We start from the raw sequence: 25,958 nt of genomic DNA, 5'->3' as shown, positions 1-25,958 counted from the left end.
CACTAACCCACTCAGTTCAAATGTATGAATTTTCAAATGGATTGGAATGAAATCTTCTAGAGATCGTAACTTGTTTTTCAAGTACGCAAAATTTCGGTGTGATAAAAGTGTTTTATAATTTTATTTTTAAGAGAGATTGTCAGCTAGGGGATGTAGCTCACATGGTAGAGCGCTCGCTTTGCATGCGAGAGGTACGGGGTTCGATACCCCGCATCTCCATCTGTCTTTTAAGATAACTATTTTTAGTTTAGCTGCTGGTACAGAACAGAATGCCACACGCAATGACACTAATCTTTTTCGTTTTGAGTCTTTTTATTTAGTGGCCGTTCAATTGCTACTTAAGAAGTATAAATTATACCATCTAATAAAAAGATAAATTTATATATTGACGACAACAACAATAAAAAAATACACAAATACATAAAGTTTATAATTGTCTTTCACGAGTTTTCATATTTTGAAATCGTTGCATGATAATCTTATTATCAATACTACAAGGTACATTTCTTTCAATGTACACAACTAAGCAATCATTCATCCACTGAATGTAGAACAAATTATAGAGCAAAATTTATTTTTATTGGCATAAAAAAACTAAGGGTGTTCCCAAATTTTTTTTGAAAGGTAGACAAATAAAATTTTTAAAATTATTTTATATATATATATATAATATTTGTTTTTGTTTATGAGAGATGTGTTCATAAATCCAAATTGATTTATTGAATGTGGCCAAGCCCTTTTATTAGAATGGCTTGAATTGTAATGTCGGTCGAATGACATTGCAAGCAAGCATTAAAAGGCTTGCATGCCCATGTCAGAAAGTTTGGATGATATTTGATTCGTTTGTTACTATTGTTTAAACAATGGTTTTTAATATTTAAACAATATTACATGTATTTTTACACATTTTTTCACTCGCATATATTTTAAAAAAATATAAATAATGTTACTAGAACAACATAATATATCATGCGTTAAGAAATACAACAAACTTGCATTAAATGTTGCCTTGCATGAATCATCAAAAAGGCATGGAACAATACCTAACATGCAAACCAAATACATGCTTCACTTTGTAGCTGAAATGGGTGACTACATTGGCAATAAATGCTGGCCATCTTCTTTTGACTTGATAAGTTTCATGTGCTGAAACTATTGATATTTTGGCTGAACTTGAGCTATAAATAGAGTGGAGCAAATGAGTGCCTCTAGATAGCTAAAAAAGGAAAGAACTTCTTTTGTGTGTACACCAGATAGGAAGTTAAAAGTGTTATGCAACTCTTGTCTAAATACATTAGGGTGTTCTCTATTTATATGTGAGAGAACTAAGGGTGTATTTGGGGTTTGAATTTGTGTGAGACTGTCTTTAAGCTATTGTTGTAATCTCCAAAATTATAGTGAAACTTTACTTTATCTCCTCCTATGGATGTAGGCATATTGTCGAACCTCATAAATTCCTTGTGTCATTTTTTTTCTCTCTCTTCTTTAACCTTGTGTAAACAAATTATTTCACCAATTTTTCCCAACACCTTTTTAAAGTCAGCGTGACTAATGGTTGTTCAGATAAGGGTAACACATCTGCTCATGCTCACCCATCTGAATCTGAAAAGTGCAGCCAGATTACTAGATTACGATTCTACTAAGCTTATGAAAGAAAGTTCAAGAATGGAATGGGCGAATAGCAATGGGCGAATAGCTAATCCAATTATAGCCATGAGGAAATTAGTTTTAGACTTGCTCCACTTTTATAATGGCAGAGATAGCCAGTCACGTTTTACAAGCTCCCTAATTTTAGCAATATTAAAGTAAAAGCTCCCTAATTTAAGAGGAAAGTAAGCTAAGTGTATCAATTGTAGGCTGTTCAAAGAGATTAGAGACTCACTTACATGTGCAGTATAAAGTTGAACATATTTCACTAGGATTGTGTTACCAGTGAACATATTTTGTTAGAGTTTTATGATCAGAATGATACTGCTTTGTGCTTTTCCTCTTTAGTTTTTCTGAAGGCTAAAATGCTGCTGGAGTGTGTGCAATCTGCCGAAGCAGATTGTACCTTTGTCCTGGTTGCTAAATTTTTGCAATACTCATGCCAATTACCAAATTTCATCCACAAAAAAAAAAAAAAAAAAAAAATGGTCAAATTGTCCCTAGCCAAGCCCAAACCGAAGAGATGAATGTGAAATAGTGCAAATGTATTTCATTCACTTGCCAAGCAATTCTCAGAACTCTACTCCTCATTTCAAAACTTGAATAAGAGTGTCATACAATAACACATTCTAACAAAATTGGAAATCATACAACCTTACATAAAAGAAAAAACAAAGACATCTTAAAATTGATTACTATGTCTGGCAATCAGTAAATGGTTTTCAGGAGAAATGCTTGATGGGACATATTTGACAAACTCTGTTTCTAAACCACATTCCTTGACCCACATCAATCTTCCCATGTCAATAATCTGCTTGCACATAAACCCCAAGACTGCCCTTTCAACCGCTTTCATTTTCCTCACAATGTCTTCAACTGCACTTGCATCTCCACCACATTCTTTATATTCACTGTCATAGCATGAAAAAAGTAACTGCATCAATTGCTTAAAATGAAACACCGACCCAAAATTTTTCCCAAAATTCCTACAGGAAAAGTTGAAGAATGAATCTACATTATGACAATTTCAAACTAATTACATTGACTCTAGATATGAAAAAAGTAACTAGGTCAATTGCTTAAAATGAAACACCGACCCAAATTTTTTCCCAAAATTCCTACAAGAAAACTTGAAGAATGAATCTAAAATATGACAATTTCAAAATAATTACATTGACTCTAGATGCAATTTGACATCAGGAACTTCAGGAAGATCTGAACCATGGTCAGCATCTACCGCCCAGCTTGTAAACCATGTAATTGCATGAAATTCTTCCTTGGTGATCCCCAAATGTGATAAATATTTTTTACCTGCAGAGTGGCCAGGGTCACAGAGCTAGTGAGCTCATAATAAATTGATCTAAAAATAATAAACATGGCCAGCTACTGCTTCATATTTTCAGGGCAGGATAAATTGATTACTTGTATAGTGTTTCCACTGGCAAAGATGATGGCAACATGTTGCTATAGCTAGACCTCTCAGATTCCGATTAGCACTGCAGTGCTCAACACTATCTCGACTAAAATGTTCAGCAAGGCAACATCTTAGAGTCAAATCTGTAGCCAAAAGTTTTAAAAGGTGAACTTATTTTGTTACTCAATCCTTCATTAATGATAGTAATTTACATAAAATGCTGTGATTATCCTATGGATTTCATAGTCAACGTTGTATGGAAATTGCATGAGTATAACAATTACCAGTAGCAGGCCCACAAAGATGTTTACCAATAGCCAGGTAAGGAGCTCCTTGCAAAGACTCAACAGCATTCAAGTTTAAATCCTCAACTGCAACAGTTGAAATTCCACAATGTAACAAGGTATGCACACACAATAAATTGTTTTCTTGTTATATGTAATAAATAGCAAGAATCCAGAATGCAGATATATGCCATCACTTTGTGATGTAAAACTTACAGAAGGAACACAAATCTATATAAGGCTATTTTTGCTGGTGAGTACAACATAATACTAACCACAATATAGTGGAAATTCGAACCAAAATAACCATAGTTAAGACAATATGGTAGGATATAACTGAGAATCCTCAAACAATGCAAACAGGTATCAGACTGCAATATGAAACTTACACAACTTAAATACTATGTAAGAAAAATGCTTCATGCTGTTTATACCACTAGATGTTAAATTTGTTAATCCATAATGCCAAGTACTTTCCAGATGCGAGTGCTTATGACAGTGGTAAATGGACTAATAGCATCACTAACACACCACCGCCTTCATTTCCAGAGTTGCCACACAAGAACAAAAGCTATTCACACCAAACCATCACCACACTAAATAAAGTTGTCACCACCACCGCTATCACCAATACTCATTCCTCTCTTGAGTATTGTAAATTAACTAAACCTAAATACAAGCTGCTTAAAAGAATCTAGTGGTACACAATGTATTATTCATGAAGTACAATTAGCCTTCAAAATATACCATGTGGTATACATGTTCATGCTCAAGCAAGTACCCAAGCTTTGTGAGTTTGCATAAAATCACTGGAAACAATTGAATTCTAAATGCATTACATTACCTAACCTTGTAACTTGGGTTATGCAAAGTACAAATTTCAAAGATTTGAGTCTTTCTTAAACATAGGAGTATAATCTTAGTTAAATGTTCCAGAGTAAACATGTCCTATCAAAATGATCATAAAATACAGAAATGATCTAATAATGGAAGTACAAAATATGTTTTCCAACAGCAATATTCCAGAGATCCTTACTGTCAATTCTCAAACGCTCTAATATCAGGCTCTCTTTCTGTCGCAAGGATCGATCAGCCTATGAGTAGCAAGCATTGGCACAACATAAAATTAAAAACTCTATCAATCTCAGTTCAAAGAGTTCACGAACAACTCCAAATTAAGTTACAAGAAATTACAGCCAACATTAGTCTTAATGTAAGAAACAAGCGAGTCCAACCAAACTAACCTTCAGCTTGTATGACTTCCGCTCAACTAGAAAAACCCTTTTGATCCCATAACAATCAGCAAGCATTTGTGTCAAGTACCCTCTCCCTGCACCAAACTCAACCACTGCAGAAACACCATTCTTCTCATCCTCATATGCCTCCTCACAATCACACTGTTCTCTCCCAATAGCATTCTTCAACACCCCAAATTCTTCCAAGTTCCCTAGAATCGATGCCTGTTGCATAACATGTTTCTCCTGAAATGGCAATTTCCTGCAAACAACAACTCATCTTACAAAACCACAACCACCCCACAAAAGAAATATATATAAAAGTAAAAAGGCCAACTCTTTCACCTATCTATTTCTCTCTTCATCCATACATTGCAAGCTTCTGGCATCTTATATGAGTCCCGGATATTATTACATATTAACCCGTGAACAGCCTCAATTTTTCCAATCAATTTACAGAAATCAGGCACGCTCATTCCATAAACAACACGTCTCTTCATTTCAGAAGATATATCATTTAAAGACTCTGAACCGGGCTTTTTAATTGCAGCCAAATCCTAAACCTTTTCTTCTTCTTCTTGATCATCATTATCTCTTCCAGCATTGATTCCCTTTTCATAAAACGGTTGGAGAGTCAAGGATTGAGCTTGTTTGAGTAATGGGCATCTCTTAACATGCCAATCGAGCTTTTCTATGAGCACAGAGCTATTGAATTCACACAAATACCATGCTTAGAGTAAAAAAAAAAAAAAATTCAGCAGAGAATGAAAGTAAGAGGAGGAAGCAGACGGGAAGAGAGATATTACTGAGAAGGGTCCAGTGGGCATGGAATCCACTAGCCATTGGACCTGGGGTTGTGATTGCCACAGAACCTGCATAGACAATTTGATTAAGCAAGAATTTGAGAAATCAAAGATAGAACAGAACAACCATAAGGAATCTCAGAGAGAGAGATGTTGGTTATACAAGGAATCGTGGAGAGGGAGGTTGGCACAGAATCTGTTCTTTTTGGGAAGCCAGAATTTGCAGCGCCTCTCCTCCATAACCGAAGCTTTTTAGAGTCCTATACGCGGTCTCCTTTTTTTGCTGCCGAAAACGTTCTTTTACTTTGCGTTTTCCAATTCCCTGCTTTCTCTTTCATTTTACAGTAGTTACAAAAAGTCGAAAACTCTGAACAAGAGGGTTTGTTATGTCGACCTTTAATGTAGTCGTCTTAATAAACTTCAGCCCAAACATTTCGCTTGCCTACGTTGCTCCGATTTATAAAAAAAAAAAAAAAAATTTAAAGCAAGCAATTTCGCATTATCTATACTATTATTTAAAAAACTTCCCCTATTTAGATTTTTCATTTTTTAGTTCAAAAATGCTTTTATACCCTTTGTGGTGGGCGTTTTTGTGATTTTGGGCTGAGCTGCCTCCTGCTATTCTGAGGTCGGAGTATTCTGTATAGGAGAGAAAAGCGTTTAGACAAGGTAAACAAAGGATTAAAATGAAGAGCGCAACAACAGGAAATATGCTGTAAAAGGAATGACAAAAATAAAGAGGAAAATAATAATGATAATTAAATCAAAGAAGAGAAAGGTTAGTCTGCCATATCAAATCATGTTACGGGATTAAGGCCAAGGAGGAAACCACTTCCTCAATGTGAATAACCTTTCAGAAGAGTCTTGCCACAGAAATTACTCACTTTGAGGGAATGGACCTGAAGGACTTGTGCCTAAAAAAGAATCATTCTTTCCTTAATAGAAAGTAGGCATTTTAGGGGAAGAGAAGGGATTAGCCTACTGGTGCATACCTGCCATACTACACTTTGTTTTTTTTCTTCCTTATTCTCTGATTCTCGTTTTTCTTTTCTTTTTTAGTGTTTACTTGTGTAGTGTTGTGGTGATGGTGATACCATAATTCTTTCCTGGTGACTGTTACTGTTGTGATTGTGTTGTTTCCTACTGTGCACCACAAGAACCCTATATATACTGCCTATCGTGACTGGTTTTTACCATTTTAGCCTTTAACTGCTTTTGTCTGGATTTGGGTGTCTTTCCCGACCACTCACTGGTTTGTCAGCTACCTAGTCACCACCACTTACCTGTGCTGGCTGTGCCACTACCCATTACCAGACAAAGAAAACTGTTTTGTTTGCTTGTTCACCGTGACATTCTTATCCTCTACAGTGTAGGTATTCTCTCTTGTTATCCCTCATGTCATGCACCTAGTAGTTCCAGCTCATCCTCCCTCTTTTGGATGGTATGTCATCCCAGCAGGACATTTCTCCTAAAAGAGTTTGAGTTGGAACCCCAGAATAGGCTTTCTCCTTCTCCCCACCGCCAGACCATACCCCCTCTTACCTTTGACCCATGACCCACAACCCCTCTATTGGCTGGGTACAAGTTGGTAGTGTCTAGACCTTACGCGTGCTCCTCTTCCATGTACATCAAAAGCTTGTTCGTTGTTTATGCATTTGCCATGGTCTGGCTGTTCATTTGTGCATTCTACCGCTCATCCTTAACCTCTTATGGCGTGAACTGTCTTCTGATTTTCTATTCTTTATTGGCTTGCTCCTTTCAAGGGCTGGGCCTTGCTTGATTGTGGGTTCTCCCTTCTTGAGCCCATTCCTTGCTCCTTTCGTAATCTTGTTATCATTCCTGCCATACCATCTTGCCATTCCTACTGTGGTGTTATTTGACCTATGCCTACTGGGCCTCTTTTGGGCTTGTTGCATGTTCTTTTTTCCAATTGGTTTCAATGACCCAGTATGATCATTGGACTCATACTCATGCTACTTTGGGCTTCCTAGACCCATTACATTGCTCTTGGACTCCTTTGGCCCATTTCTTCCTTGTTGGACATCCTCGGCCCATTTTCCATCCTTGGGCATCCTCGGTCCATTTCCAACTCTACATTCTCATAGGCTTTCACTAACTCCTTTTGGGCTTCCTTAGCCCAATTACTATATTCTTTATCCTTGGGGTTCATGGGCTTTTCATAAACCCCTTACTTTCTTACTTCATTACTTCGGGCCTACTGTAGCCCATTCTCACTTTTCTACATCACATAATGCCCATGAGTTTACTGCTTCTTCCTTTGGGCTCCTGTTAGCCCATTTGCTTTCCCAAGACCCAGTTGTTTACTTTATGGGCCTAAGACTCATCATTCCTGCCATTCGGGTTTGATGAGTTTCTTTCTCTCAATCCATTAACTCTCTTCTTGTCCATGTAGTTAAGTTTCTTCCTGTTGTCGGGCTTTCCCAAAATGAGCATCAACACCCCTATATTTAAGTAGAGACAAAACTAAAAGACAATCCGGTAAAAATGCAACTTTGACTCCCACTAAAATATTGCCTAAAAAATAGGACCTCTCTCCTGTTAATTTTCAAATTACTCTATCTATTTATAAATTATATTTTCAAAAAAAATATATATATAATAAAAAAAAGTTTTTTTTTTACAAAATAGGATTACTAAAAAAAAAGTCTCATCACACATGCGTGTGCCTGCGATGAGACTAGTAATATTTTAAATTTGTTAAGGAAAACTAATTATATTCCTGGAAAGAAAAAGAGGTTACACATCGAAAAATAATCTTATGAGATGGTATTATTAGACATCTCTTTCATAGATATGTGTGAGTCCCATTATTGTGAGAAAGAGGTCTCAAATAAAATTGTCTTCTAAAATACCTTCTTGTATTTTCTCAAAAAAAAAAAAAAAAAAAAAGAGATACCTTCTTGTACATGTTGACTCAAGTTCTTCATTTTTAAGAAATCTCTTCAATAACAACAAATAATAAACCATTTCATAACAATCTATTGCAAACATTTTAAGGTCAAAAACACCCTCCTTAAAATCTGGGTCACTTGAAAAAAAAAAAACCTTTGGGGTTTCAATTCTTCCTTGTAAGTCCATGAGATTTTCATACCAACCAAATTGAGCACTGAAACTAAATTAAGCTCTTATGAAAAGAAAAATCATATGAATTTCAAATCGTTATGTTAAGAAGACTCACCAATGGATTCACACTACTAATTACATTAGTGTCATGTGATTTTTCCATCCATTAAAGCTAAAAGAAGTTAGTCCCATAAATCAATTTGACAAATATGAAAATCTCATAGAGCTACAAAGAAGAATTGAAACTAATGGTGTTTTTTGCTTTTAAACCACATTTTAAGAATTGAAACCCAAAAGCTTGGCGGTGATGATGATTGATTCAGAATCGTCAATACGGTGCGTTTTAGGCTCTTCTTAATAGTCTTTTAGGATTTTGGAGAAAGGAAACCGAAACAATTCGTTTTGGAGAGAGAAAAAAGATGTAAAGTTTTGGAGTTTAAAAATGGCACAAGTCTCCTGCAGTTTTATTTTCTTATTGGTTCAAGAGATATGTTCACTGCGACATAAGCAAAGCAAAATTGGTTTACTAATTGAAACCTTATTCATTTTGATTACTATTATGTTCATCTAATTTCTTAGTTTGAATTGGAAGTGGTATAGCTGCTGCTACTACTATTGGCTGTAGTAATTGTGGACCATTCACTTCTGTTGTTGTGGTAATTATGCTAATAATGGACAGAGCTCACAATGGGATCCTACAGTGTTTCTAGGTGTTGTATAATTTGGCATTTCAGTCTTGGTCATCAGCTCTTGCTTGGTTAACTTTAGCCAAGTCTTCGCTTCATGCTATTACCCAGTTCCAATTTCACTGTGATCATTGACTACTTGAAAACATTTCTTTAATAATTGTCCTCCAAGAGGTGCAAATTTAAGATTCTTGATATGCTTGCAAGCCTTCACTTAATGCCTCTTCTTGTTAGATGGTTTTGATATTTAATCCATATCTTGAAGCTCAAACCTAACGATCCCTCCACAACATCGCCACTTTGCCTTCGAAAACGTGGCTTGGCGGTCTATCTGGTAAAGCAGCCACTACTTTGGTAGATTAGGAGGATTTTCAAGGATGCATTGGGATTGGATCATTGGAAACGTGAAATAGCCAACGCCAAGAAGCACCAAGCACAGCAATTAACATGTTTGAATTATCTTATACATTCAAGATTTATACATGGTGAGAGGGAGTTTGCATATATTGGATGCATAGAATATCTTATCGTGTTAAGAAGTAACGTCAATTTTTATATTCTTTCTTCTTTTTCAAGTAAAAACATCCTTTCTTCTCTTTCAAGTAAAAATAGGGTCAATTCGTTCCTAGGAATTAAACCTCTAAGAAGTCATTGGACCATAAGACCATTGTTATCAAATCTTAAAATCCAATAAAGACATTTTGGGTTCAAATATTTTCTTCCCCAACTATCGAATTATCAAACATCAGTGATTAACATCGATGATGTTCATCTTAAAATTGTGTACAGACTAAAGGGATCCTTCCAGACTTTTTGCAGCAACATTCATTAACCATATACTGATACATAGAAAAAAAATGGAGAAATATTTGTGCTTACATCGAAACTGATCCAATACCATCTCAATCTCAAAATTTTTTTAAAAAAAAAAACATCTCCAATTGAGACTAGTCCATATAAAGAAAATAAAAAAACCATGGGATTTAGTTTTATTAATTTTTGGGTATGCTTTAGATTTAGATTTATTTTGTATCACAGAACAAAGAGCTAAAACGACTTCACAAATGCTTGAGGGAACAAGGCAGGGAGAACTGAGATTTTCATTTTTTCAATCTGTACATATATCCAATAACACAGGACGTGAACCAATGCCAAGGAAAAATACCTGTAAATCAAACACATTTGTTAGTTTCATCATTTCTACAATTCAAGGGGAAAGCAAGTTGGATATAGATGATGCGGATAAAATACCATATAGGAGCCCATGGCGTATTAAGCTCAAGGAAAGGATATGGCCACCTGAGAGATTCAAAATATGTTACTAGCTCTAGAATGAATATCTGATATATTAGAAAGAGTGTTTCCCTAATCCAACACAGCTACTTAAGGGGACAGAAGAAAATTATACATACCGTGTATGAAAACCACATGCATGAATGACCCACTGGAAGGTAACATAGAGACAGCTCCATAGCACAAAATATGCAAACCCGGACCAAAGAAGTGGCTGAAAAACATTATGGAAATGGGATCATCAATCTTGTGAACTCAGATTACAGTAGAGTTAATTTAGAAATGTTCATTCATCCTCCACTTCCCCCCCCCCCCCCCCCCAAAAAAAAAAGGTTCTATTTCTATGCCAAAATACTGGCTAGGCAATCTTAGCCATCTAATCTGACACCTTTACATAAGATGTAAGATGTTTATATAAATATACTGTAATTTTGTGTGTGTGTTTCCCGGACAATTTAAAAGCCTGTGAAAATTCCCTCCTAGCTTTCAGCTTCTAAATGTTCGAATACTTACAAGTCTATTGAGAGCTGTATCCAGAATAAGAAAAACAGCATTCAAACTATGGATGCCAGCAATCAACTGCCAAGAAATCAAACACATAAACAGTGAGGAGAATATTAGTCATTATAAACTAGTAAATAAAAATGACGATAAGAAGAACTTAAGCAACTTGTCTGCATTTTCTTATAAACAGAACAACTAGAGAAGAAAAAACTGTTCTGTGCATCAATAAAAGACAGAAACTTTTGAAAAAAAACAAACAAATGCGTGTCATAGTAACCATGTATGTAAACAATCAGTTCCTAGCCTGCACACAACACACACACAGACACACTAATACATTTAACTGCTGGTTGTAAATTCAACTTTACAAAACTTTAGTATAATTAATGTCAAATAGTGAAGAAGAGGGAAGAGAAGGTCCAGAGTACGCAAACAAGCCATACAACATATAAAGTAAAGAAAATAAAGGCATTTCTGTGCAACAAGCTATACCCGTATATTGTCTCAAAGATATTTTGAGGAAACAGCCAAACAGGATAAGTAACTAAGCAAAGGAATGCACAAGATATTTGGATTACACCATATAGAGAGCAAACAATCAAGACCTACAAAACATTTATAATATTAAATTACATAGATGAGTGAACAAAAGGCAAAAGGCAATGGCATATTTTTGGCCGTAGAATCGAAATGACCCTGAGTTGATTCTTCATGGAAGGAGCTCAACCTAGAAGAAATATGCTGCTGAAATCAATATAATTACATAATAATGGAGGTTTTGCATTTAATTTTGCTAAGCTCCTATTGCGCCATGTTACTCACAAATCAATTTATGTCTTATTAAAACTTTGGCTATTCAATCCCCTAGTTCCATTTTGAGAGCAACTAAAGATTGTGATAGTATGAAGAACATTTTTATGGAAAGAAAAGGTCTGATTATTCGCTAGAAGTGGACACTCACCGGGGTTAGGTTAAACTGATCACCCAATAAAAATGGCACAAGAATACACCAAAACACAACGTCTGTTAGCATCACAGCACCTGCACAAGTCTGTCGAAAATAGAACATTAGCTTCAAACAAAAACTTGAAAAAGCAAATCTCAGAAACTGACAAAAGATTTAAAATATGAAGTTATTTTTGCCACTTAGTAGCACTCTGAGAACCAGTAATCTATTTAGCTTACGATTAATGCCTTGTGTAGAAAAATTATACCACAAACTAAGAAGAGGAGCAACCATTAAAGTTGGTGGGTAAAATATTCAAGTGAGAGTGAAGGCATCAGCCTAAAGGAACTACAAGGATTTAAAGCTATTCTAACAAGAAATTCAGTAACTACAGCCAATGAGTTATAGCTCGAGTGGCACATCCTTCTCCCATAATAATGGGTAGGAGGGTGAGGTAGCTTATCAATTAAAAAAAAAAAAAAAAAAAGATATCCAGGAACTAAGAAAAATGAATCCAACACATAAGAGACATTTCATCACCAGTTTCAAGAATAGGCTTCAAAGATGGACTAACCTGGTATGTAATTAGCATAAGATATCCCCAAAGTCCCACTTTTTGCCGAATCTCCTCCAATTCCCTTTGAACAGACTGAGCACCATCCCCATTTTTAGAATGAGGTTTCTTGGAGGACAAACGGCATCCATATGCAGATACAATGGTACCCAGCTACAATATGTGTAAAACAAATGGGTATGGTTTTAGTTTATTTTTAATATATATATATTTTTTAAAAACCCATAATTCCTATGCATATATTGGAAACCAGAGCAATGAATTTAGGACAGCAACTAATGGAAATCCTTGGTGTAATGGTAAGTGATTCCACCAAAAGTGACAGGTCGCTGGTTCAAGTCTGGAAATCAACCTTGTGAAGCTGCCTACCATGATCTCAAAAGTGAGAGCTTTGTGTTCTGAGTATGACCTTTTAATTAATGGAAATCCTTCATACAAGAAATACAACAACAAATATATAGGGTTATTATAGACTTATAGTGCTTGACATACCGCAAAATAGACCATGACCAATGCAAAAGTCCACCTACAAATCAATTACATCAAAGAAATATAAAATTAAACAGCTTTAATTGTTAAAAGCCAAAAAAAAAGAGAAAAGAACCCACAATCTGAAATTCTTCAACGAACATAAATGAACCAGACAATGATTAAATTCTTGAAACCCAACCAACACATGAGATTCATAAGAATTGGAGTGTAAGATAGCCGGAAAATGAGAAATATGGTCTTACTGGGTATAGAAATAGAAGCAAAAAGCTCCTGCAAAGACAAACATTTCGTATAACATCCAACCCAAGCAAACGAATGCGAAGGCTCGATAGTAAAGAAGCCAAACGGGACTGAAGTTTTTCCAGCAAGGAGTCCACAAGTCAGCGTAATTGAGAGGCTGAGCTTTCAATTTTTTGGCAAATCTCAGAGCCAACACAGCTGGGGCAGCGACGATGAAAGCACAAACTGGAACTTGCCATTGAACCCAGTATTGTGCGTCGTCCCAGATAGACATTTCTAAGAGACAAATATCTAAAACAAATGATCGAAGAACCTTATAACAGTGGAAGGATGCTTGAGTTGTTGCAAATGAAAAGGAAGTCAAAGACGGTTGAAAACGACACCAATGGCCAAACAACATGAACGTGGCCAGTTAGGAAGCTCTTTGGGTTATTTTAGGCCCATAAAAATAACTACTGGTCCTAAGTTACTTGTTTCTTGTCCCCAACCCCCGACAATTTAATTTTCTCCAAAACTAGGTGATATATAGATACTATTTGGGATCAGCTTATTTTACTGAAATTGAAAATTTTTTACTGAAATTATTGTAAATAAAAGTAAAATTTAGATGAAATAGTACAGTGAGACTCATAAATAATACCAAAAAGTGCAATGGGTTCATGAATAGTAGTAAAAATAAGGTAAATAGTAAAATAAATTGGCAAAAATTATTTTTGCCAAACACACACAGAGAATATTATCTATACTATTTATAAAATGATTTCTCTCTTTGGACTGAACTTTTATGTGGTTCAAAATTATCACTAAATCTTATATTTAACAAAGAAAAAATTTGAGGACAACCGATAAAAATATATTTCCAACTCTACTTAAAATGCCTACAAACTGGGACACATATCTTTAAAACAAACTTATCCAATTTTTTTTTTTTAAAAAGGAAATTATGACACTAAACCTCCAAAAAAAAAAAAAGCCTTGTCGCACAAGCAAAGCGCGAATGATGAGGCTAGTTATTGTTGTAAGTGCACAATCGCACCTGGACCCAAAAGACAATTATGGGCTCAGGCCCAATGAGCCTTAAACAATGAAATTTGTAGAGTGTGGGTTTGAAATCTAATTTAGAGGTACTGAGATCTTGACAACAGGCTAAAGTGTGAAGATACTTATAAATAAGAGATGATATTTGCAAAGGGACCTCCTCGGACGTGAGCCGATGACCACTTCTGTTTTATTCCTCTTTATTTCTTAAATGCTACAATTCTTAATTTCTTTCTTTTTTTTCCTCCTCCTCTTTTCTTTGACCTTCACCCTCTTTAAATACTTCTTCCCTTAGTGCTTCATCCACGCGTTGCTCCAATCTCCTCCCCTAGATATTTTTTCTCTTAGTGCTTTGAATAGTAACCAGAAGTTTCGGTTCTACTGTTCAGGGTTCACTTCCCCATTAATGCGACCAGGGAGGTAGGTGCAGAGTCTTTAATGTGGAGGTGGCAGCCTTTGCTTATGATATTTTTCTAACACCGGTGTATCTAAGAGGTTCAGGAGTTCCCCCTTTTAACCAACAGTCTTTCCGGAATTCTGCCTTGACCTTCATAGTGAATCTCCGAGTTCTCTTGGGTCTATCCGAGGAGAAACTCACCCTCGGATGTGTCATCGGCCTCTCGGCGTATGGGCAGGTTTGCAGTACTAACAAGTTCTTAATTTAAGAACAGGTCGGCCCTCCTTGTTAGAGCCCAAAGGCCCAAATGCCTGCTTGGGTCCTTTTACTCCCCACAATTATATAAGGCCTTACATCTCACATAAATCTGAAAGTGATTTACATCCACTTATTGTATAAATTATTTATGATGTCTTATATAATATAATTATATATATATATATATATTTATGATGTACCTAATCATATATCATAATTGGTTAGTAATTTATTCTAAAAAAAATGGTTAGTAATTTTGATGGGAAATATTATATATATAAAACGAGATGAATAAGTAGGAATACACAGAAAGATAGGATTTGAAATGAGAAAATTCGTTTAAAAATAATTGATGAAAAAATAAGAGAAAGTCAGTTGAGATGATTTGGTTATGTTCAAAGTAAAGAGAGTAATGAACCGATAAGAAAGAGTGAATTGATCCATTTTTAAGGAACAAAAATATATAAAAGAAGACCAAGAATAATATTAGTAAAAAAAAAAAAAGACATACCAATTAGAAAAATAAAAAACAACATAACTTTTTTTTTTTTTTGGATACCAGAAAAGGAAGAAATACAATCAGTTAAGTAACAACATGAGACATATAAGGCCAACAAACATGAATTGACACATTAGTAACCTGACTAGCTAAGTGGTATACATTTTCAAGGACAACCTTAGGAACAAAAATCAGCTTAAACATTACACCAGCTTGTTGTATGCTGCTAAGATCTGCCATCGTTGTTCTTTCTCTCCAATCAGGCTTAGCACACCCATTAAAAAGGACTAACTTTCTACAGTTGTTGAGAACCAAAACTTGCTGAAAACCAAGGGTCCTTGCCTGGATAGAGGCTTTTACCAGAGCTTCATGCAATGCCCCGTAGCTGAGGTTGCTACACAGCTTCTAACCCCCCAAAACACCACTTCACCTTGTCTGTTCTTAGCCTCATAAGCAAAAGCACTACCAAAATGAGCCTTCCTTCTTGGTCATGCTAGTTTAAGAACTTTCTTTTCTATAAGATAAGACAAAGAGCATAACTTTAAATATGATAGAATGCATAAAAAGAATTTGTATGGCCAACCCAATCTAATCTATTGAAGATCCATAGCCAACCCCAAATTATGGGACTATTGCTTTATTGTTGTTATATATATATAATGATAAATATACTATACAACATTTGTATGTGTTTTATTTGGTAAAAGATTTTTAAAATGTTTTAAAATTTTGGCGCAAAAGATTAAAACGAAAAAAAATGCAACTTGCGCTTATGTTTTAATCGAATAAATTCATATTACTTATTATTTTTTACTTTTGAATTTGCGTGCAACATATTATACCAAAGGAAGTTTATTGTTATAAAAAAGCAAAACAATGGACATTCATTAAGATATTAGTTCTCTTATGCAAGTTTTTATTTTATTTTTTATATTCTCGGTTTTTGAACTTTTTGTGTATGTTTTGATTTTCAGTTTTGGTTATACATACATACATACATACATATATATATATATATATATTAAAATCCAAAACTTAGAGAAAATCCAATTAGATTTCTATTGACTTCTCAATTTTGTGTAATGTGTCCCATTTAATTTTAAATTTTTGTACCAAATAAATTATTAAGTGTAAAAATCGAAGAGTGCAAATCTAATTAGATTCTAAATTGGATTTCAATTGGAATCCAATTTTGTGCCACGTGGTCATCTATTTTTTTAATTTTTGTAGCATGTGAATTATTAAATACAAAAATCAAAGAGTCTAACTCCAAATCCAATTATATAATGAGAAACAATTTCATATTTTAGAAATGCATAGTTTAAAAAAATGTGTAAGCTAATACCATGTATAATTTGAATCTCTTCTCAAAAACATGTTTATTTTGAACCATGTGATTGTGATTATTTTTAATTATAATCATACATATGCATGGAGTTACATACTAGTATATATATTATAAAAATGGTGGATGTACAAAATGATGACACATATTCTTTTACCTATGCATACAACATGTAACACTAACATGTGTCATCTTCCAGAATGATGTATACTTACAATGCCATATGGCAATAAATTATGTGTCAATCCTCTTCCTCTTTTTAAAAAATTGACTCTCCCCTGCCATTTTATCTAATATTTTATTTGAATTATATAATGTTTTTTGAGATTTTTTAATATATTTGTTGAAAAATTGATTTCCTTCCATTATGACTTTTTTTAAGGCATTTCCTTCCGTTTTGTCACTAAAAAAATAAAAGAGAAAAATTACCAAAAATATTTTATTGAGTAAGATTGTAGTTTTAAGAATCTTACAAAATCTTTTATTTTATTAAGTAAGATTGTAGTTGTAAGGTACAACCAATTTTGTAGTTAAATTTTGTCCAAAATATTTTGGACAAAGTTTAGCTACAAAATTGGTTGTAACTTTAGGCTACGACCTCACTTAATATCTTTTTATTAGAGATGAATTTTGACAAATCCACTTTTGGATTATATCTTCTTCTAATATCCTTCATACTTGTAAAATTTCTAAAAAAAAAATTAAAAATCAATAGTTATGTTATCAATAAATTGTTTAAATTGCAAGTTTTTGTAATTTAAAATTATGCACAAAATAGAAGTTTATAGATTATTTAGTAAATAATATCTAATAGACACAAAATTTGACATATCTATTAAAAACGTAAAGAACATGTAAGTCAACAGTTAGATTTTCAAAATATGTAGTAATATTTATTTTATTGAATAAGGTTGCTACAACCAATTTTGTAGCTAAAAATCTTGTCTAAATATTTTACTTCTAATAGTTACCAGCTTATAAACTAAAAAAATACTAGGTAAAACATGGGTTAATAACTAGATATCTAAAAACTAAAGCGTAACATTTCTTGTTGTTATGCTTCTGTTGAGCCACATCATCCAACCATATTCAACATTCTCTCTCTTATTTTAAACTTTTTTTTTTCTTTAATTTTCCAACTTATTGTTATACTTTCTCTTACTTTTCCCTTCCCTTTTATTTATTCATCTCCTTGCTACTATTAACCTTGATATCAATTTTCCTTTATCCCTTTATCTTCCTTTATTCTTTACTTTTCTTGTTCCCCTCCTCTTACTATAAAATACAATTCTTTTTCTCATTCTATACATAGTTTTTCCACACACAAATGGTTATTTCTCTTTCTTTCTCTTTGACTCAATTTTTTTTTGGTGGATTTTTTTTCTTGCATCTCTACGCTATGTTAATTTGATGAATTTTTGTATTATTTGGAACTCTACTTTGAGTTGATGTGATTAAGTTTTTTTTTTTAAAAAGTTGTTATATTTTTTATTCTCTTTGATTTTATAGATGTTATCATATTACATTATAAAGATAGTATATATAATAATTTTCTTAAAAAAAAATACTATATAATATTTGTAGGGTCCTTGGGTCTAGGAATATATGTGGGGTGGCCCAAGACTATTCTTCGGGCTAAAAGCCCAGTCCGAGGACACTAAATGGTCCGAGAGTGTATAAATGTTAACTCATAGAAAAATACTAGGTAAAAGAAGAGATAATGTCTGAATAAATATGTTCGAGGAAGATTGTGTCTTTGGCTATGTGAAATCGAGGTAGGAGAAGGGTTGGTTAATATCCACAGGCTATGTTCTAGAAATTCCTATAGGTTAGGGTAGTCACGGTACACGTGGAGGATAAGAAGAAGGGCGGTGAAATATCTAAGATAAAGCTGTTACCACCACCCCCGCATTGAATGCTCTGCAATTGATAATTTGGCTGCATTAATGAGGAAGTGAGACCTGAGCATCATGGTGGAACTTGACTTCTATCTCCACATACTTCAGGGGAGGTGGATGAGACAAGTATCTAAACGAGCAATCTAACCGTGACGTGGAGGATGAAGAGGAAAGAAAGGAGGAAGTATAAAAGAAAGAGGGGACCTTAAGCAAAGGGGAGAGAAAAAAGGACACGGTAGACCTTACGATCCATAATTGTAATCTATCTTAGGAAGTAGTAATACAAATTATCCTCAGCTTATGTCCGAGAAGAAGATTTCCTTCGTATTCATATAAACAGTTCTTCATGTGTGCCACTGTAATCAAAGCCCATCATTCTTTGTTATCTAAACATCATTAGAACCTAAATTTCAAGCCCACTTTCTCTACAAATTTCATTGTAAAAAGGCCTTTCAGGTTCATCCCCTTCTAATTGTGGGCTCGGGCCCGAATTGTGTCCTTACAATAATATAATGTTATTTTATTACATAAAATAACTTGAATAATTTGACGTTTATTACTATATATATATATATATTTTTTTTTCCTTCTCATATTATTTTCAATAAATTTTTTTATTATTCTCTCTCATATTCTCTCTTGAAAAAGTGGCTTTCTCTTGATTTTTGTTCTTTCTTACAATTCTACTTTATATTGATAAATCATTGTGATTTTTAAAATTTTATTTGGGTTCATGCGTTTTGGTGTTGTATTTTTTAGTTTCTCATCACAAATAGTCTCTCTCTCTACACTAAAATTTAGAGAATAAATTATATATATACACACACACACAGAGTATAAGTTTGATATGAGTGATTGTTATGATAATCTCTTTTAAGAGAATAAATAATTTATTCAAATAAAAATTATACATACTTACATACATTTATTTATTTATTTATTTTGCTTAAATGTATAATTAACCGATGCAATTCAAAAGTAGCAACGTTAAAACAAATGAACAACTACCCTAAATATTACATTTGTATATTCATAGCCTTTATATTTAGGAATACTTTCACTTAAATTTAGTCATACCAAAGTGGACCGAAGTGTTACGTTAATGTGGCTCTACAAAATTGTAGCAACAATAAATGTTATACTTAAGATTTTAGATATTACAAATTTGAGATTTATATATTTTTTAAAATTAGGATTTAAAATAGTTGCTTTCAACCAAAACATGTCTTTTCCCATTATATAAGTGCACAAAAATAGATCGAAATAGACCAAAATGGACCGAATTGTTCCAAATGGAACAAAGGGACCTAATAGACAGATTAGGACCAAATGGACTGAATAGAAACTAGGTAGACTGAATAGGACCAAAGTAGACCAAAAAGGACCATAGGGGATCGATTGGGACCAAAGTGCACGGAAAAGGACTGAATAAGAATGGATAGATTAAGACCAAAGTGGACAGAAAATACCAAATTAGACCAAAGTGAACTGAATATAAGCAGCGTAACCTAAACAGGACCAAAGTGGAAAAAATGGACTGAATAGGACTAATATGGACTGAATGGAACCAAAACGAAAAAAATGGACTACATAGAACCAAAGTGTACCGAACGGCCAGAACAGGACTGAAGTGGACGAAAATGAATAAAATAGACTGAATAGGACCAAATGGAGCCAAAATGGGAAGAATGGACCGAATAGAACTATAGTGGACTAAATAGGACGAATGTGAACCGAAGTAGACAAAATAGAATCAATGTGGACCGAATGGACCGCATAATACCAAATTTGACTGGAAAAGACCGAATGGACCAAATAGGACTTTAGTGGACAAAATGGACTAAATAGGACCAGATAGGACCAAATTGGGGGAGAGGGAGGGGGATTTGGGGATTTGAACCTTCATGTGGCGTTTGGTACGGGAGAATCCACATTACTCTTGGCATCTAGATTCCTAGGAATGTGATTCCTAGGAATCACATTCGTAAGAATGTAGCTATTCCAATGTTTGGTTTCATTGGGAATATCTTAAGATTCCTAGGAATGTGAGATGATAACGCTTGGTTTATTTCCAGAAATCTTAAATGAATTATTTATTTTTCCTATTCTATCCTTAGATTTGAATGTGAACTACCAAGTTCTTAAAAAAAAAAAAATCTTCCTCTAAATAAATAATGAAAAACCAAATATAAACTATTAATTATGAAAAATTCATTAAAATTATAGTCTAATATTTCAAAATGACAGGTACAATACAAAAGTAACTATTTAAATTCTCAAATGCTTTTATTCTTAATAATAATTTTAAAAGAGTTTAATCCATAATAATTTGTTTTATATTTTATGTTAATTGCTTAAATGATAATGAAAAAGGGTTAAAATTGTCAATTTATAAAAAATACAATTTCCTTTAAGCTTAGGAATCTGGATTCCCATCTATTTTAAAGGGAATCCACATTCCTACTGAGAGGGGAATCCAGATTCCCCTGGCATCTGATTCCTTAATGTGATTTGCAACCAAACATAGGAATCTTTAAACATTCCTGGGAATCCTAAAATATTACCCCGTACCAAACGCCACATGAATGTCTTTAGAAACACCCAGAAATACCAACTAATAGAGTTACAAGGCACTTGTTCACATCAAGTTTAAAGATAGGCTAATTATTGTTTCACATTCTTGGATATTTTTTCATCAGATGACCACATTCTACACATGGTGTGAAAAACTGTAGACATGATGTGAAAGAGTATGAACATTGTTGGATTTGAAATAATCAAAGCCTATAAAGATATTAATGCATCATGTTTTCTGTGTTTGGAATGAATCAATATTGTTATACAAAATGTATTTTTGCTAATACAAGCCCCTCTCAAATTTTTCATCCAAAACCATGACTGGTTGGATTGAATTGGCTGTAGTAAGATACCTCATGTTTCTTGTAAACCTATGGACAATCAATCATGCTGAACAGATCTGGAACAGGAAGATCCACACTAATAGGACTGATTACATCTAGCACTTTGCTTTGCTTTGCCAATCAATTGGAAATTCTGGTTCAAAAATTCCACATTAATTTCTAAAGCAGGTCTGGTAAAGGCCAGTTCAAAGTACAAAGGAGAAAATCAAAAACAATATACCATAGGATATAGCTTCATTCTGGCAGTAAAGCTTGGGCATTGTTTCAACTGTAATATGTCCAACAGTTACAGTATGAACCACAATTTCTTGAGGGTTGGGTCTGACCATTCCCTCCTTTATATACACAAGCATAAATTCAAAATGAACACCATTCTAATGTCACTCAATTTTGGAGGACAACAATAAGCTAACAAGACTTAATAAAAGCATGGGGAAACAATCTGGGGAGAAATGAATTTTTTGCTTTTATGATCAGTGCATATATCCCATAGCAGGGAATATGAACCACAGCCATGCAAAAGTACCTGTAAATTAAACACATTGATTAGATTCTTTCTAATTCAAGGTAAAAACAAGATGGATGAAAGTGGTGGGAACAATATACCATAAAGGAGCCCACGGTACATCTAACTCAAGGAAAGGATATGGCCACCTGGTAGAGACTCAAGTTAAGTTACAAGCTCTTGCACCAATATATCAGATTATATAGACTATATTTACTTATATAACAATGCCAAAAAGAAGGGCAAAGTGATAAAATATGCTTACCATGAAAAACCACAGGCGTGAATGACCCACTGGAAAATGACATAGATACAACTCCAGAGCACAAAATATGCCAGCCGGAACCAAGGAAATGGCTGAAAAACAACATGGAATGTGGCATTAGGAAATCTGTGAAGACATTTTATAATAGAGGTAATGTTCAATTGCTGTTGCAAAAGTAGTCCGGGTTGGGAAATCCTAGCCTTTTGGTCTCACATTTCCAAGATGTACGCTGATTTTATCCTAGGTTACATATCTATATATGTTTACTTTTTCTCACAATTGAAAGATCATGTGATTGGTTTTGTGGTAACATAGAAAACATATATTAGGAATTCCCACAGGTCACTTAGATCAATAGGCTTCCCACTTGCTAGTTGTGATACTTACAAGGCTATTAAGCGAGGTATCCAGAAGAAGGAAAAAAGCATTCAGAGTATGCATGAAACCCATCAACTGCCAAACATAGAACAATAGGAAATCAGTGAGGATAATTTTAGTTGTTCACCCATCTACTTAGGGTACTAGAGATAATTAGAGGAAAAAAAAATGCACATTGAAAGATTTGAGAACATTTCTTCTATAAATGAGCAATAGAAAGTTTTCCAGAAGTGGACTCTCACCAGGTTGAGGCCAACATGTGCGTCTGATAAAAATGGGACAATAACACACCAAAACACAATATCTGTCAAGATGACAGCACCTCCACAAGTCTGTGAAAAATAATTCATTAGCTCCATCTAGAATTTAAAGTAGTATACTTGAAGATGATCCACTAATTGAAAGGTGTCAAAGCTTAAGGCATTCTGCTTCGAGGCATAAATGCATGATGCACACATGAGGTTTAGGCCATACTATGCCTTGTATATGACCAGATTGATTCATATAAACAAGAAGTAATCAACTATGTCATGTGAGAATGTAACTACTTAAATGGGGAGTCAAAATGTTTTCACTCTAGTAATGGCATATTTGCGGATTAAATCTTAATTAGTCTAATAACATTTTGATTAACTAACTTAAGAATAAGAATTCAGAATTCTATGACAATATGGTCTATAGTTTCCTAATAGGTTAGAAAGTTGAGATATGGATAGACAAACCTGATATGCAGTTTGCATTAGATATCCCCAAAATCCTGCTCTTTTCCGAATCTCCTCTTCAGTATAGTGGCTTTGCAACTTGATGGTACCCTTGGTCTCTCTTTCCCTGTAAGTAATAGAGTTTGTGGTTCTATTCTCTTCCAAATCCCTTCTCAGAAATTCAGCTCTTGCTCCATTGTCAGAATGAGGTTTTTGTGTGGATATCCAACATCCATATGCAGATACAATGGTCCCAAGCTACACACAGAAATTTATTGTATGTGTAAAGCAAGAGCTGCTTTGGAATGAGTATAGGTTTTATCAAAACAAAAAGGACAATAAATTTATATTGCTTCATGTTGCATCTATTTCTTTTACATATGCCAATCTATAATTACTTAGGGAACAAGTAAAAGTTAATAAATATCCTTGCCCTAAAGATTAGGGAAAATTATAAGGTTATGGTGCTTGACATACCGCAAAGTAGACCATAACTAATGCAAAAGTCCACCTACAGAACAATTAAAGAAAATTATAGCAGATTAGGCAGCTTTCACTGTAAATGACATATAACTTGCATATATTCTAATACCTCCAACATCCATAAGAGACAAAGACAAACATTAAGTTTTGATCAACTCTTTAATAATCTAATGAGTGTATAATCTTCAGCATTTTCTTCTTATATTTTGTCAGCAGCAAAACGGGGGGTAAAATTCAAAAAATGAGGATGCAATCTCAGTGTGCAAATAGAAGGAAAAGTTTTAATGTAAGGAAACAATGCCATATAGATCTGAGCTAAGCAAAGGAAGAAAGCTCTAAAGTCTAAACAATCAGAGAAATATAGGGCTGCAGTTTCTCAAGAACCCCACTAATCATTACCTACAATGACTCTGTTTGTACTCTTTGGATAGTAGTTATGCTACTGTAGCTGTGGCAGTGATGATTAGAGTACAAATTAGCACTTACTATGAGAGCCAGAATCCAATGCCTTCTTCATTGTTTGAATTTGACATTTCTGGGACTTAAAAGACTTCAAAGTTATCCCATTGTTGGAAAGAAACTAATATTGAAACTATAGAATGAAATTAATAATGGAAGGACAGCGGGTTTGAGGTTTAATAGGGAGGGATGTAAAGAGGGAAGAGCATTGAAAATTTTAGGAGGGCTTGAAGTTGAATGATGAGTTCATATTAAAAAATAAAAATAAAAGAAGAAAAATTCAAACTCCAAAGTTCTAAAAATAGCCACTCTAATATGACTGTCCATAATTCCTTAGGAACTTGAAAGGCAAGCAAAGTGTTGAAGACACATGTTTGGCTAAGGTCACATTCTATTCTAAATTGGTATGGCGTGGAAGTTGTACTACCCTTAATAGTCAACACACATGAAATTTAGTGATTGCTATTAAAACTTTTAATAAAAAATGGTCGTATTGAAAAAACTAGAGAACCCCAATATAAAGTCATCAAATTATTCACCAAATAAGAACATAAATAAATTATGCATACTTCCAAGTATCAGCGAAAAGGAGAACTTACTCAGTGTAGTAAATAAAGATGGATGCATCCCAATCCACTATATCCCATGCTAAGAACCCAGCCATGGCCACAAACGACACGAAACGAGTGAGTAAAAGCCATTTGGGGTGCACCCCTCGCCAACAACTGGTCCATAGCTGAGAGGTGCTCACATGACCCCTAGGCAGTGCACTCACAAGCACATCACTGTCTGGTCTAGACACTAGAAGGCTCTCATATATGGTGTTATCATCAGTTCTTGAGCCTTCTTTCCTCCATAGCACCCACAAGGCACCAATGAAGGCGATACCAACAATGCCAAAACAAACAAAATCATACCAATACACCTCTAGTGCCATTGTGACAAAAGTAGGCCCTTAAAAGTATCAAGTGCAATCTAGGCCTTCACATATGAAGACTGGGGGTTTCCAATATCTGATATGAAGGCTTGAGATTGGATTACTATGTTGTGTAATAACAGTGTGTAAGCAGCTCTATAGCTTGTTTAGTTGGAGATGCTTTAGTTGATAGTTTGACATGGGAATGGTAGTTTTGACTGGCAGGTTTAGAATGTTTGAATCACGCTTCATAAATTTGTTATCAAAAGAAAAAGACAGTGAACGTTGACGTTAAGGACTTTGGCCGGTGACAAAGTTTTATAAAGAAAAAAAAAAAGAGTAAATTCCAAATGTGATTAATCTTGTTTAGACTATTGCAACAATTTATTCAATTCTCTTAAACTAGATTGGAATTGTGTGTTTGTTTGTTTTGAAAGACAAATTTGTCTTAATTATCCATAATCCCAATATAGGACATGCCTCAGTTTTAAGCATTCCACACTTTTTTCACCAGGCAGGCGGCACCTTGCCCGTTTGGCAATACTTTGTCACTTGTCAGTGAACAAGAAAAGGACAAGGATTCAAACACACACATGGTGTTTGTACTATGGATGTCATTGGGGATGAATGTTTCTAATCAAACCCAAATTCAGACCCACACAAAATTCCTCAAAGTAGGATATTAATTAAAGG

General features: G+C 34.2%; 3 protein-coding genes and 1 non-coding gene across 4 annotated transcripts; 1 reads left to right on the top strand and 3 right to left on the bottom strand.

Annotated features, from left to right (window-relative positions):
- Nucleotides 1-146: 146 nt before the first annotated feature.
- TRNAA-UGC (transfer RNA alanine (anticodon UGC)) lies at nt 147-219 on the top strand. The gene has a single exon. It is a non-coding gene; the product is annotated as a tRNA-Ala (tRNA).
- A 1,997-nt stretch (nt 220-2,216) lies between these two features.
- Nucleotides 2,217-5,707, bottom strand: LOC142612865 (uncharacterized). Its single transcript, XM_075785038.1, is given in 9 exon segments — nt 2,217-2,558; nt 2,820-2,958; nt 3,070-3,204; nt 3,346-3,432; nt 4,382-4,439; nt 4,590-4,842; nt 4,926-5,285; nt 5,387-5,452; nt 5,547-5,707. Coding segments are annotated over 9 exon segments (1,404 nt in total). The 5' UTR covers nt 5,624-5,707; the 3' UTR covers nt 2,217-2,329.
- Nucleotides 5,708-9,963: 4,256 nt separating this feature from the next.
- On the bottom strand, nt 9,964-13,656 carry LOC142611846 (uncharacterized). The gene is made up of 8 exons (XM_075783986.1): nt 13,205-13,656; nt 12,963-12,996; nt 12,471-12,623; nt 11,912-12,001; nt 10,960-11,025; nt 10,566-10,660; nt 10,405-10,452; nt 9,964-10,318 (listed from the first exon to the last, which is right to left on the bottom strand). The coding sequence occupies exons 1-8, from the start codon at nt 13,600-13,602 to the stop codon at nt 10,201-10,203; spliced, it is 1,002 nt and encodes a 333-aa protein (XP_075640101.1). The 5' UTR covers nt 13,603-13,656; the 3' UTR covers nt 9,964-10,200.
- Nucleotides 13,657-21,670: 8,014 nt separating this feature from the next.
- On the bottom strand, nt 21,671-25,725 carry LOC142613617 (uncharacterized). The gene is made up of 8 exons (XM_075786043.1): nt 24,949-25,725; nt 23,885-23,918; nt 23,429-23,665; nt 22,949-23,038; nt 22,716-22,781; nt 22,329-22,420; nt 22,165-22,212; nt 21,671-22,084 (listed from the first exon to the last, which is right to left on the bottom strand). Exons 1-8 carry the CDS (start codon nt 25,284-25,286, stop codon nt 21,967-21,969), a joined length of 1,023 nt encoding a protein of 340 aa, XP_075642158.1. The 5' UTR covers nt 25,287-25,725; the 3' UTR covers nt 21,671-21,966.
- Nucleotides 25,726-25,958: the final 233 nt, after the last annotated feature.

This window comes from Castanea sativa, chromosome 10 (assembly GCF_040712315.1).
Source record: "Castanea sativa cultivar Marrone di Chiusa Pesio chromosome 10, ASM4071231v1".
In the NCBI taxonomy this organism is placed as follows: domain Eukaryota; kingdom Viridiplantae; phylum Streptophyta; class Magnoliopsida; order Fagales; family Fagaceae; genus Castanea; species Castanea sativa.
The sequence above is the reverse complement of the archived record's forward strand: the minus strand, read 5'-3'. Positions and strand labels throughout refer to the sequence as shown.

Bases quoted from the DNA above. Each gene is read 5' to 3' on its own strand.
- LOC142613617 (XM_075786043.1), bottom strand. From the start codon at position 25,286: ATGGCACTAGAGGTGTATTGGTATGATTTTGTTTGTTTTGGCATTGTT. The intron at 22,421-22,715 runs GTAAGTATCACA...GTTGTTTTTCAG, and splicing joins ATACCTCGCTTAATAGCCTT to CCATTTCCTTGGTTCCGGCT. The intron at 22,213-22,328 runs GTAAGCATATTT...AGTCTCTACCAG, and splicing joins CACGCCTGTGGTTTTTCATG to GTGGCCATATCCTTTCCTTG.
- LOC142611846 (XM_075783986.1), bottom strand. From the start codon at position 13,602: ATGTTGTTTGGCCATTGGTGTCGTTTTCAACCGTCTTTGACTTCCTTT. The intron at 12,997-13,204 runs GTAAGACCATAT...ATTGATTTGTAG, and splicing joins TGCTTCTATTTCTATACCCA to GTGGACTTTTGCATTGGTCA. The intron at 10,319-10,404 runs GTATTTTATCCG...TTTGATTTACAG, and splicing joins ACGCCATGGGCTCCTATATG to GTATTTTTCCTTGGCATTGG.